The 12,735-nt window shown below is 38.0% G+C and overlaps 1 protein-coding gene across 1 annotated transcript; it reads left to right on the top strand.

Moving 5' to 3' along the window:
* Positions 1 to 766: 766 nt before the first annotated feature.
* LOC137274463 (coiled-coil domain-containing protein 138-like) lies at positions 767 to 11,647 on the top strand. Its single transcript, XM_067807659.1, has 14 exons — positions 767 to 845; positions 1,463 to 1,548; positions 2,203 to 2,397; positions 2,827 to 2,900; positions 3,832 to 3,963; positions 4,382 to 4,501; positions 5,795 to 5,872; positions 6,324 to 6,452; positions 6,922 to 7,065; positions 7,552 to 7,674; positions 8,216 to 8,417; positions 9,242 to 9,366; positions 9,520 to 9,710; positions 10,411 to 11,647. The coding sequence occupies exons 2-14, from the start codon at positions 1,521 to 1,523 to the stop codon at positions 10,559 to 10,561; spliced, it is 1,692 nt and encodes a 563-aa protein (XP_067663760.1). The 5' UTR covers positions 767 to 845; positions 1,463 to 1,520; the 3' UTR covers positions 10,562 to 11,647.
* Positions 11,648 to 12,735: the final 1,088 nt, after the last annotated feature.

The following is a 12,735-nucleotide window of genomic DNA, read 5'->3' as shown; positions in this document are numbered from 1 at the left end:
ACCCACATATGCTTAAAATGCGCCACAAGTTATGAACTGCAGCGACCCGCGAAGGTCCCGGGGTAGAGTAGGCCTTCAGCAACCCATGCTTGCCATAAGAGGCGACTATGCTTGTCGTATGCTGTCATCGGTTCCCAATTGCGCAGATCTGGTCCAGACTCGATTATTTACAGACCGCCTCCATATAGCTGGAATATTGCTGAGTGCGGCGTAAAACTAAACTCACTCACTATGAACTACAGAGTTACTAGGAAGGGTAGGCACAAGCATAACGATCTAAGGGAGAAAACCCCATAAATATTTTAATTTGCAAATCGTATCATCAGAATCTTTGGGGTTTGTGAGAGTTTATTGCTAAGTGAGCTTTCAGTTCCCAAAGATCAGTAACATGTCGCATAACAAAAGTAACATCATTTTGCACTTTAGAAAGGTCGAGATAATACACAATGAATAAATCGCTCGTAAAATCATTACAGTTATACACAAGTGATCATGAGGGTATCCAAATTATATAGGATAGCTGATATGTTACCATTTCTGTCAACAGTTGTGATTAGAAATTAAAATGTCACGTCATTTGTTTTCAGGATGTTTGTTCCATTTTAAAAAAGAATAAAAGAAATGTGTTTCACTACAAACTAACCATAATCCATCGGTGGATTTTGCTTTTGTATCCCAAAACCGGAAGTTCCTTAATCACGTGATGACGCATCACAAGCTCCTTGTATAGACATTTTGGAGTCTTGTTCGCAAATCAGAAATAGATATAGCGCTGTAAGGAGTTTTTGTGTGTTTACGTTTCGAATTTGGAGAAGCTGATGTTGCTGTCAATATTCATTACTAATGTACGTTATTGGTCGATATTTCTGATACATTAGGTATTTAGTATGTTGCAGTTGAAGACGTATGTATCGGGCATTGAATGTGATAACTGTCTAAGTCTCAAACACCGAAGTTTACATACTTTCTCACATTTATCGGCGCTGTGGAATTGCATTTAGTTTGATCTGATGATCAAACACTGGCCTAACACAAGAGAGAAAATCCAAAGCGTATGAAATACAGAAATTAGATTGGGTTTATTGGTCTGCTAACAGGCAATGAAAGCAATGTGCTTCGTTATTAAGCCTGATCCAGCCCATTTTACATCATTCACAACGTCAGTTTAAATGTGTGGAAGATCTTCAGACATGTTCCAGCATGTTTTATTAGTATGTCTTATCCTGGCAATGACGATTATGTTTGAAGTCTATGGTGTTCAATGACTTGAGATCTTGTTATTAACTGTTAGTAATAGCCACACTACATAAGGAATGCATGTATTGTCTGGGAATTTATCTTCATATGGCTGCAAACCCAGGGTTGGGTCTAAAGGATGCAGAGAGGAATGTTTCCTGCATCTTATTTAACACACACACACACACACACACACCCTGAATAATGAATATGTTTTTATTTTCAGGCTCAAAGGAAGAGTTACTTATGTCAGAGTGTGTCCCATTTGCTTATAAGAGTGTAAGATGGAGTTTTCAGCTGACAGTGATATTGGTATGTATACTGGCGTCTCCTGTTCTCGTGGTACTGAAAAAATAATACAAACAGTTCTTTTCGTATGTATGCTTGTTGTTTTTAAGTGAAGAGATTCTCCCTCTAACATATGCATCTATCAATTGCTTGATCCATCAGGTGTATTATTGCACATGAGCGTGATGAAAAACGTGGTTGTCCGTCCTGACTTTTCGAGGCGTCTCCCATTCTCGCGGCATAACGAGAAAGTAATGTTCTTATGTTTAAGGAAGGGGAATCATATCAGCAAGGGCAGGGAAAAGTTACGATTTTAACTGAATAATCGTTACGTTGCAAAATTCTGATAATTCACTGACTTGGGCCACTTCCTAGTTACCGGTCAATGATGTAAACAACCGCTAAGTATCATGCATCGGTGATCTCGGCAGAAAATGCGTTTACCGCGAAAACCCATGAGAATAGGAAACCTGTGAGAATAGGAGATGGCCTATGTACTTCCATTTTGTAAGGTTTTTGGTGACAGTTATCTGTCCTGTGTTCTCGTGATGTCATTTATTATCATGTCATAGTTAGTATGAAAATCTCGTCAAATACAACATGTCCAGGAAAGAAATATGTTTGCATTTTAAGTTTTGCTGGTAAGTGGTATATCTGTGATGTTTTCTTTTTCTCTAGACTCTGCAATGACTCCTATAGAGTTATCTCCCCATCACAGCCATGGTCAGTTGTTGGAGTCAGATAGCTTGTCAGAATTGTACCTCAGTGATTACAACAGACAAAGTCCCAAATTCCGAAGGAAACCACCACCTCATAGACCAGCGAAATCTGGCAAGCACAGACATGGCCGAGACAAAGAGGAAAGTGATGAAGGTTTGGAAAAATGATAAAAAAATAATAACAAAATGCTGTGATTCCGAATGGTGAATACAAATGTCATCAGCATTGTTAGCAGTCAGTGAACCTGTGTTTTATGTGCAAAGATGCAGGTCTTATTTGTACCTGTAATGGTCATTATGTGATTGTTGCAAGATTTCTAATGGTGTGATGTGCAGTGTACATGGTGTAACGGTTAAAAAATTCACTCACTGAGGAACACCGGGAATCACTTCCCCACATGGGTATTGTGTGTGAAACCCATTTGCTGGTGTTCCCTGCCATGTTATTTGTTGAGTATTGCTGATACTGTGAAAGCTGAGTATATCGAATTGACATTGATGTGACTGATATGAGATTAGGAATCTGAAATATTTTACCCCAACTCATCGTATCCCTAATAAAGTATAAACGTGTGACACACAGATCCCCCAGCACTGGACAAGGAGGATCTGGGAAATATTTATCAAGAACTCCAAGCAATCAGTAACAAACTCAAAGTAAGAAACTTGTAACGGTGTTTATGCTTACATTTTTTTGAGGATTATAGTAGTATCTTAGTATATAAATATCATGTACTCTAACATGCTAGTCTTATATGTACATGCAGTTAAATCATGTTTAATTATGGCCAACTTGTGCCATTTCAAAAGAAAATAGAGTTTTACCATGCTTTTGATTCACGTTTTAAAATAGCCTGTACTCAGTGATAAGGGTTGTAAAAGGTATCAGGCTGTTTTGTAAAAATATAATTATTGTTTTATCAATGTGTTTCTGATTTGGTAACTTAGTGCATATGCGACCCGTGAAGGTCTCAGGGTAGGATAGGCCTTCAGCAACCCATGCTTGCCTTAAAAGGCGACTATGCTTGTCGTAAGAGGCGATTAACGGGATCGGGTGGTCAGGCTCACTGACTTGGTTGACACATGTCATCGGTTCCCAATTGTGCAGATTGATGTTTATGTTGTTGATCACTGGATTGTCTGCTCCAGACTCGATTATTTACAGACCACCGCCATATAGCTGGAATATTGCTGAGTGCAGCTTAAAGCTAGACTCACTCACTCACTAGTGCATATGCACTGATTCCGTTAGATCTCAGTACACATCATTATCTTCATAAGAACAGTCAGAGTCAGAGAGTGAATGAATTTTATGAATATGAATGCATCTCTCATCACATGTTTCCCTTGTGTCTTGTTATAATGAAAATATCTTAGCAATACTCTGCATCAGGGATCTCAGAGGTGATAGCCATTCAGAGAAGTTTATTATTCTTTTTCTCTTGGCATTGTTTTGTTTAACCCTGATGAGTCCTCTGAAATAGCAGCTGGATTGGCATCTCTAAATGTTGTGGGAATCACAAATAATCTAAAGATGAATAGTGAAAACGTGTGTGAGCTGTTACATATGTCCATGACTTTGTGTCAGGAGGAGAACCGGATATTACATGAGAGAGAGGCCAAGTTGAAGGAGAGAGAGAGGATGATTGTCATCTCCCAGTCCAACATACAAACAATAACAGACCATGAAGTCAAACAAAGGTGCCAGGTGTTACAGCAGGTAACACAGATATAAATACAACAATTCAGTGAAATAATGCATTTAAATATGTATATGTATATATCTTTTTAATCCCTTTCTAAGATCAGTGGGATAGCCTAATACTATATAGTTAAAACACTGTTCATGCTGAAGACATGGGTTTAATTACCACATGGGTCCGATTTGTAGAGCCCTTTTCTGGTGTGATATTGTTGGAATATTGCTAAAAGCGGCGTAAAACCATACTGACTCCCTCCCTTTCAAAATATACTTTCATAGGAAGCAAAAATTACAGTTTGTTTCAACCTGATAATGATGTCAGAAGGTGATCTGTTGTAATTGGAAAGATGATTGTTAAACTTGTTTATATTCATGGAAATGTGTTTATTATGTGTATTTTGTAAATGTCTTTATACAATATTTATTTCCTTTACAGCAACATCAAGATGAGGTGGCAAAGTTAGAACAAGCCTTGAAAGAGAGAACCAAAGAGAACAAAAGACTGAAGGAAAACTTTGAGACTTTAAAACAAGCCAATGATGCTCTCAAGAAGGAGGTTAGTGTAGGCCTGGATCATTCTGTGTGATGTCTGAGTGGATGCAGGCACTAGCGATCTGTGTGTTTCTTGTCACTATTATCCTAGGATTGTTGCTGAGCCCAACAAAAATGATGATGCTAAGTGTGTATCATATTTAGCAGTTCATCCATCAGGACTGATCTAAGTGAATATTTTGTAATTGGACAGCTGCTGGAGATTTTTTTTACAAGGATTTAGTTTGATTTGTGGAAAATTGAATTTGACACCTTAGTTTTGATTTTTTATAATCATTATCGAATTTGATATCTTAGTTTTGATAATCATTATCACTATTTCAGTTCGATATTTGAATAGCTATTTGAATTATTTCCACTCAACCAGAATTTTTTTCTCCAACTCAAGCAGTTTCAAATGCTGGAATAAGGTGAAATGTGATTGGTTGATGCCAAGCTAATTATCCAATGAGAATTGTTGTTTGTAGACCAAGTTGGTGATGGATCTCACAATATAAAAGCTGATACTTAAATGTTATGTGATGTTTTTAGTTGTATGAAGAATTGAACTGAAAATGATCAAATTGAGGGTCCAATATTGAAAATTGAATTGAGGTCTGGGGAAATCGTTACAGCCCTATCTTTTATCATTTCACTTCATGCATAACCTTCATGCTTTCAAAACAGTTTGGCCTAAATTACTCAGAGGTCAAGGTCAGTGTTAAGGTTTTCATAAAATATGAAGTAAGCTTTCCTCGAAAGTGGAACTGCGCAATGTCAAATTCATTTATGTTACCCCATTACCATCAAGACTTCTGTAACAATAGAATATGTCCTCAGCAGTCTACTACCATGTGCTGGTTTCTACACATCCAAGCATCATATGAGAAAATATTGTGACACAAACACATTCTTACTACAAATTTAAGGATTGTGTATGCTCTGATGGTGTACTTCATTCAGGGTCACATTATAGAGGGGTTATATAGATTAGAAGTGGTTTTGAAGTCATAGAGGGTATTTGTCTTATACATGGAATTGCATTATACGCAGATATCATATAAGGTGACTAATGTGAACATGTTCACTGTTGGTGCATGGCATTATATCTCAATCATTGGATAATATCTGCTTCTGATATCATGGATATCAGAGACTTGTTTGTCTGGTATGGTCACAATTATTTACAGATTCATGTTATATAACTGGAATGTTGCAAGCCATTAAGGCTTAGTAAGTAAGGCATTAAATGACATGCAATGAAACAAACCATTCAGAAGTTTTCCCACATTTTAACATGTATGTTTTGACTTTTCAGCTAGAAATAACCCAGACGCAGAAACTAAAGCTTGAGAAACAGGTCACAAGCTCACAAGCTCGGCTAACAAACTTACAGGTTGTGAACAGTTACAAATCTATTCTTTCCTACTATCTTGAGAAAGTGGACAAAAACTGAATTTGTTTCTAGATCTGAGGAAGCAGTTTGAGGTTCTAGTTTCTACAGCAAAGCAGGCTGACGTATAGATTTCAACCTGAACTGGTTGTGCTGGTAATCTGAATGGTTCCTAGTCATTGGTTTGATTGTCTGTTACGATGTTGTTATAGACTGGTGTCATGGAGCTGGAATATGGCTGAGTGTGACTATATGCACACGCTTGAAAACAAAAAGTATGTCATGTTACTGCTGAAGATTTACCAGTATATAGTATATGTGCAACAAATGACTCTGATATCAAAAGTCAGTCCTGTGTTTTGGTTTCACTGTAAAATGGAGTGATGGTGATGAGGTAACCAGTAATTTATAACAACTTGGAGTGTACCATGTTGTGTCTGAACCATGTTAACAGAGGAAGCTAGAGTTTGACCAGCGGCAGAGAGACGGAGATGTACTCGGATCATCAACAGAAGTGCCTAGCAAACAGAGCAAAGCCAAACAGGAGACTGAAGACAGACCAAAACAACACAAAGTATCCAAGGTATTATTCCAATGAATATTCGAAGGCATTCAGTTGTCTCACTCATGTTAAGGTATTTGCTGCAAATATGCAAGAATCACATTTAAAGCTTTGGCTCCACCACTTATTTTCCATATTGAATGTTCTGCCTTCTTCTCGTCTCTTTTATTAGTCTCAACTGTATAAAGGTAAAGAATTTCCTGCCATTGAATTGCATTTTTAGGGTCAATATTCATCAGTTTGCATCAGTACAGATTCACAATTACAAATTGAGCAATTTATTGAAATGGCATGCAATGACTTTATGACAGCATCATCTAAATTGCTGGGTCTTGATCCAAAGTTTTCATAGTACAATATTCATTAGACAGCGATAAACTATAGAGTTATGACAGGTCATGTTAGATGCTGTTTGGATCGGGACCCAGGAGCTTTGTTACTCATCCACATACCAATAGCATTCAAGCTGGATTTTTGCTTGGTATTCCAGGCCGGCATGCCTGCATACGACATCCTGTCTGCTCTGTTGGACTGGGTGTGTGATGCCCACCTCCGTCATGCTGTCACAGACCAGCCAACTCAGCCTATAGAGAGGTTCTCTGCTCCAGACTATGTTCAGGACAAAATACTCAGGGTAACGCTGGACATTATTGGAATTACAGTAGTCAGAAGGCAACAATCATTTCAAGCAACAGTGCCCTTAGCAGAAGTGTTTAGGTGTAACTAGTTGTTGTTGCAACTTACAAGAGACGACTGAACTTGACTGTATCTATGACTCTTACGGTGTGTAATTGTGCTCCACTGGCATGACTGTTGCTAATGCCATCAGTGAATGCTTTGCCTAGACAAGGCTGCAAAATTAAAAATTACTATGCTATATCCCTGTTCATTAAGCGTTGTTATCTCCCTTTGGCAAGTTGTCTCCCTGCACTGTTCTTGACTGCAGCATTCTCTTATGGAACTTGTGTCCTGGTAATGGCATTAATTCAGGATCTGTTAAAGGATGGAATAATGTATGTACTTTGAGCATCGGGGATGCAAATGGTCTGTAATAATCATTATTAATTTCTTTGTGTGATGAGTCAGTTGTAAGGATTTAGTTAAGTTTCTTCACAAACAGGTGTTACCCAGCCTTGTGGAGATCCTGAAGGAGGTGCCCCTGACAAGCTCCAAGTTCTGTCTTCCATGTCTGCAGTTCATCTACTGGTCACTCATGAATGTTGAACAAGGCCATGGGCAACAGGTGTGTATTATAGGAAAACCTTAGCGGCAGAACCAGCTTGGGGAGCATTCTCTTTAAGTCTTGGATTATAACACCAATGGGATCATGAACAGAATCCACTTATAATTAGTTATTCAGTTCCAGTTTCTGTCACAACTGTAGTGTTGGGAACAGGTTCAGAATTGTAGTTTTCATTTGTTATTATTCAGTGATCGCTACCATGAATTGTACCTGCTAAACATAATTTAGTAGTCTAAGATTAGACACTCTAAGCATGAATTTGGATTGGTAATAATTCCTTAATAGCTGGGGCATTGTTTCATGATTGCAAGTAGCATACTCAGTTACTGCTGCTGTTTGGAATATATTTTAAATAATGATTTGTTTATTTCATGAGGTTTACTAATAGAATGAATTGAATGTAATGCTTTCATTGAAATTTATTCTAGAATAAAGTCCCAATCAACCACTTTCGCATCAGCTGAAACACCATGCTCTCAAGCTCAATACCCTGTGGCCACATATTTGTTCAATTCATGGATCTTAATGCTGTTCTGTGCAGAAAACCAGTCTGTCATCAACCTTGCGTAGACTTGGTGAGGAGGTGTACAGACCTCGAGGTCCTCGGAATTCAGACACAGAGAAATTACCAAGTTCAGTCTTAGACAGGGGAGACAAACAGAAAGAGGGTTTGTTCTTCAGGAGTTCCAACCTTCACATTCGACTCCTGTCATCTCTTATTATCCTGAAGACACTCACACAAGGTAAACAAATGTTTAAACAGAAATCAGTTTAGAAATCAGTAAATGATCACTGGATAATCAATAAATTATATTCAGACACTGGCTTTCAATCAGAAGGGCATTATGATTCAAGTCAGATTGCATAGGCCTTGAATATCTCTTATTTCATCGTTATATAGGTACAGCCAGTATTCTAGAAACTGTTCCTTCCTGAAACTTTCAGGATGATCAAGTCTGTTATGTTGGCAAACAATGAAGGGAGATAACTCTGAAGACACTATTAACTTGCCCTTTCATCACCCAGCATTTTATGAGCCTTACATCATTCCCCCCAAACTTACAGGAACATCTACTGTCCATAACAATAACAGTGACCATTTGATATTAAAGTACTAAACAAATAGTGCACTCATTTAATCATGTCAACTGGAATATTAAATTGTTGTACTGTAGACATTCAAATTATTTCTTGTTTAAGCTTAGAATGTGATATTGTCACCTGCTGCCATCATGGTTACTGTGATTTATTACTCGCCCGTGGAAGATACTGCAGTGTAATACTTTTCTGGCAATATTACACTAGTGCATGATGTCATACGGGTTCAGAGTTATCAGATCACAATGCTGATGCCGCTGTCGCAGTGGTACTGGAGCTTGTTTGATTCCAGGAAAACTGGGAGTCCTCACACTGTAACCGCAGCGTCTGTCAATTTGTGTTGGAAGTAATAAACAGAATACTAAACTTGCTTGCTTTCACTCGTTTGATACCATATCATTCACTCGTTTGATAAAAATGGTATTACATGGAAGGTCGTTAAGTATTCTTTATGTATTCTTTGCTACAGCTGACCTCCTGGCCCAGGTGTTTGATGTCCTGAAGACTGACCTCAAGTCTGATGTAGTGAAGGAGCTGTTCTTGTATTACCAGGCCACCCCTGTCATCACTATCTACCTCAAGCCTGTCAACAAGGTAGGCTTGTTGCACCCCAGCAGTGTTTGGTTTGAATCATTGAATGTTACGGCAAATCCTCTTAACTTTGTTGTATAGGGAATGTAATCCTCAGCTGCAAGTGTCAGTATGTCCTGTAGTGTGTTGTATTGGCAATGTATGCCTCTATTGTAGGTGTTTATGGGTCCTGCAGTAGACATCCTGCTGCAGTTGTCAACAGACTCACCATTCACATCAAGATTCCTGGAGAGTTGCAGCACAGAACACTGGTTCAGGACTGTTGCAATGGTGCTACGGACACCCGTTTCTGATAACAAGATTGTTGAAAAACTCAGCATCCTTCTTCAAAAACTATCCAAAATCAAGTAAGTTTGAGTGAGATTGCATATCACTTGAAGAACTTTCTCAGATATCTGCATGACAGTTTACATGTTGAATGATGAGGTCACCTTGACACATTGTGTACACATCCTATATATTGAATCTTTTTGATGTTCCTGGGAAGAGAGAGCATAAGGTAACATACCCTGACATCAAGGAATATTGCCCATTCCTAAAGTCATTTGTTTGACTGTCACAAACTCAAAAGCGTGACGTGATATAGCTAGAATATTGCTCATTGGGGCAAAACCACCGAACAAATTAACCCTTATGTGCTTTTCACACACAAGATTAAAATGCACAGACTAGCAGCTGACTAGATGAATGACACATGCTTTTACCTGGTTACAGCAAAACTGTAATAATGTGTAGAATATAAAAGTGATAAATTGCTTTTACACAGACGAGTGTTTAGTCTCCAGAGGAAGTGTTAAAACCATACAGGCTTGCTAGCACCATGAACACCGATGTTTCTTGACGTTTACAGCTTATGGGTTTATTGAATCAATAATGAATACCAACTAGAATGTAGTATGGCTGTAAAACAATTTTTGACTGTGATGACAATAATCTCAGTGTGCTTTGAGTGCTGTTATAAGAATTTCCTTAAAAAAGTCTCTTCTTGTCGACATCAATGTATTATCATTTCGATAATTGTGTCCTTGAAATTCTTTTGTTCTTCAGATCAAACAAACGATTCTTTGAAGTGTACACAATTGTGAGCATTGTCCAGGAGATGCTGAGAAACTCGGGCAGTGATAACGCCTTCCTGTCTCTGAACCTCAAGTCCATGTTGTTCAACCTGAATGCCACAGTAAAATCGACAGAGAGATAGTCCTAAGGGTATATGTGTTTTCATTTGCTATGAATCACCCTGGCTAGAGAACATGCATGTTCATGTTTCCGTGGAATTTCAGGGCTGCACAGATCCACCCGACCCATGTTTGCAGTAACAGAAGACTTGAGGTCAGCAGTGGTTTACCTGTATTATTAATATTTTGGGAGTCTATGGGACATTTATCATGTTACTGTGGTATTAAACAGCATCCACAGACCATCAGTCTGTTATGCCTCAAGGAAGACTTCATAGCCTTGAAGAGCACTGTTCGTGTATGCAATGATGTCCAAATTCTATAAATACATTGTATAATGTCTGTAATATACTGGACTATTCAATCTGATACTCATTGTTTATGATGAGTAAGTTAATGTACAAAGTAATGATACTGGTTAACACTTGGTTGATGCATGTCATTGTATACAAGTTGATCAATGCTCATGATATCAGTCTCCAGATGCATTGAATTGCTGACTCCTGCTGCATTGCTGGATTAACTATGGAGTCCAGTGTCAAACAGCCAACAAACAAACAATCCTGTCATCTGTTTTACAATAACATATTATCATAAGATTGTTCTTTCATTTATCAAAATGAAGTCCTTGTTTCAACCCCTACCTTGTCACATGAAAATTCAAAACTAAACCTCACCACCACTGTCTGTCTCAGTGGGTGTGTGTGTTAAAGCATTGGCTAGTCACAGAAAGACCCGGTTTTATTTCCCACATGGGTACAATGTGTGAAGCCTATTTCCGGTGTCCCTCACTCTGATATTGCTGGAATATTGCTTGAAGCATATTCACTCACTCACTCTGTCTCAGTATGTGCATGATGTCCAGTAATGCAGACCCTGTCTGTGACATTATTCATTACTGATATCGGTTTCAGAGATGTATTTGTAAATGCATGTACATTACTGCAATGACTTGGTAAATCAAAGGTTTGTATTGTGTACATTCTGTATCCCCATCAGTGTACAATGTGTTTTTCTGTATTTGTGTACATTATACTGTTATTTATTACAAAACAGTCATGCAGTGAATAAGGAATTCTAAGAAAATATCATTAAAGAAGTACAAGTAATTATTTGTTTGTGTTACCTTACATGGTCGGTATTGGTGTTTCATTTAAAGATATAACCAGAGTTTAACTGAACTCCAAACATCACATCTGCATGACATGTCTCACTCCAACATGTCTCACTTCAGTTTTTAACTGGGTTAACTGAGCTCTAGACATCAACTGGACCCTCGAAGATCTGTTTCCAGTTGGTCTTCAGAAACACATGCTGGTTGGACCAGGCAATTATAGTCTTAGGAGATGAGTAACATGATCAGGCGTGAGGCTTGCCTACTTAATTGAATTATGTTACTTATCCCACTTGTGTATTGTCAGTGCTCCTGTCAATTGAATGTCTGGTCCAGTCAATGATTCCTTGAAAAGCAAACTTGAGTAGGTTTGAATTAGATTTGAGAAAACCCATCAACCTCTATTACTGGAAATAAAGTTTGATGTCCAAACAGTAAATTGGTACCATTTGAGTTTGAAAAACAACGAGATAGATTACTTATGTTGGTTGTAGTTTTATGTTTATATCTAAATGAACTTTGAATGAAGTGCCTGTAAATATTATTATATCAACCATGATTCCAAAGGTAAGGCTGAGACACAAAACGATTTCAAGGATTCAAGTTCAATGCATGAAAACCTTTAGTGGTATATCTACAAATATTATACTAGCCTTCCTGTCTTGAAGGTCGTTACAGCATATAAATTTCACCTGAAATACATAGAGGATACTAAACAACCTTCCGTGTAATACCATTTTTATGAAACGAGTAAATGATTTGGTATCAGACGAGCGAAAGCGAGTTTGATACTAAATCTTTAACGAAAGTGTGAGGACTCTCAGCTTTCAAGTCAAGTAAGGTCTAGTAAAATCGCGACATCAACATTAGCATTGTGACGTCACAACTTTGAACCATTTTGACTTTTTACGTCAAGCGGTATTTCACTAGTGTAATATTGAAGTGGAAATATTACACTGCAGTATCTTCAACGGGCAAGTAATAAAGCACGACACTAAACTATATATACCCATTCACTATATATACCTGGTGCACTCATCATGGGACAATATACATTTTTTCCCTGTGAGTGTTTCCTTGTTT

Source organism: Haliotis asinina, chromosome 2 (assembly GCF_037392515.1).
Source record: "Haliotis asinina isolate JCU_RB_2024 chromosome 2, JCU_Hal_asi_v2, whole genome shotgun sequence".
Lineage (NCBI taxonomy): Eukaryota > Metazoa > Mollusca > Gastropoda > Lepetellida > Haliotidae > Haliotis > Haliotis asinina.
Note: the sequence above shows the minus strand (reverse complement) of the source record. Positions and strands in the feature narration are given on the sequence as shown.

Excerpts from the sequence above, each read along its gene's own strand:
- LOC137274463 (XM_067807659.1), top strand. The coding sequence starts at position 1,521 with ATGGAGTTTTCAGCTGACAGTGATATTG. Across the intron at positions 7,066-7,551 it reads TTCAGGACAAAATACTCAGG|GTGTTACCCAGCCTTGTGGA; the intron begins GTAACGCTGGAC and ends CTTCACAAACAG. Across the intron at positions 8,418-9,241 it reads CCTGAAGACACTCACACAAG|CTGACCTCCTGGCCCAGGTG; the intron begins GTAAACAAATGT and ends TCTTTGCTACAG.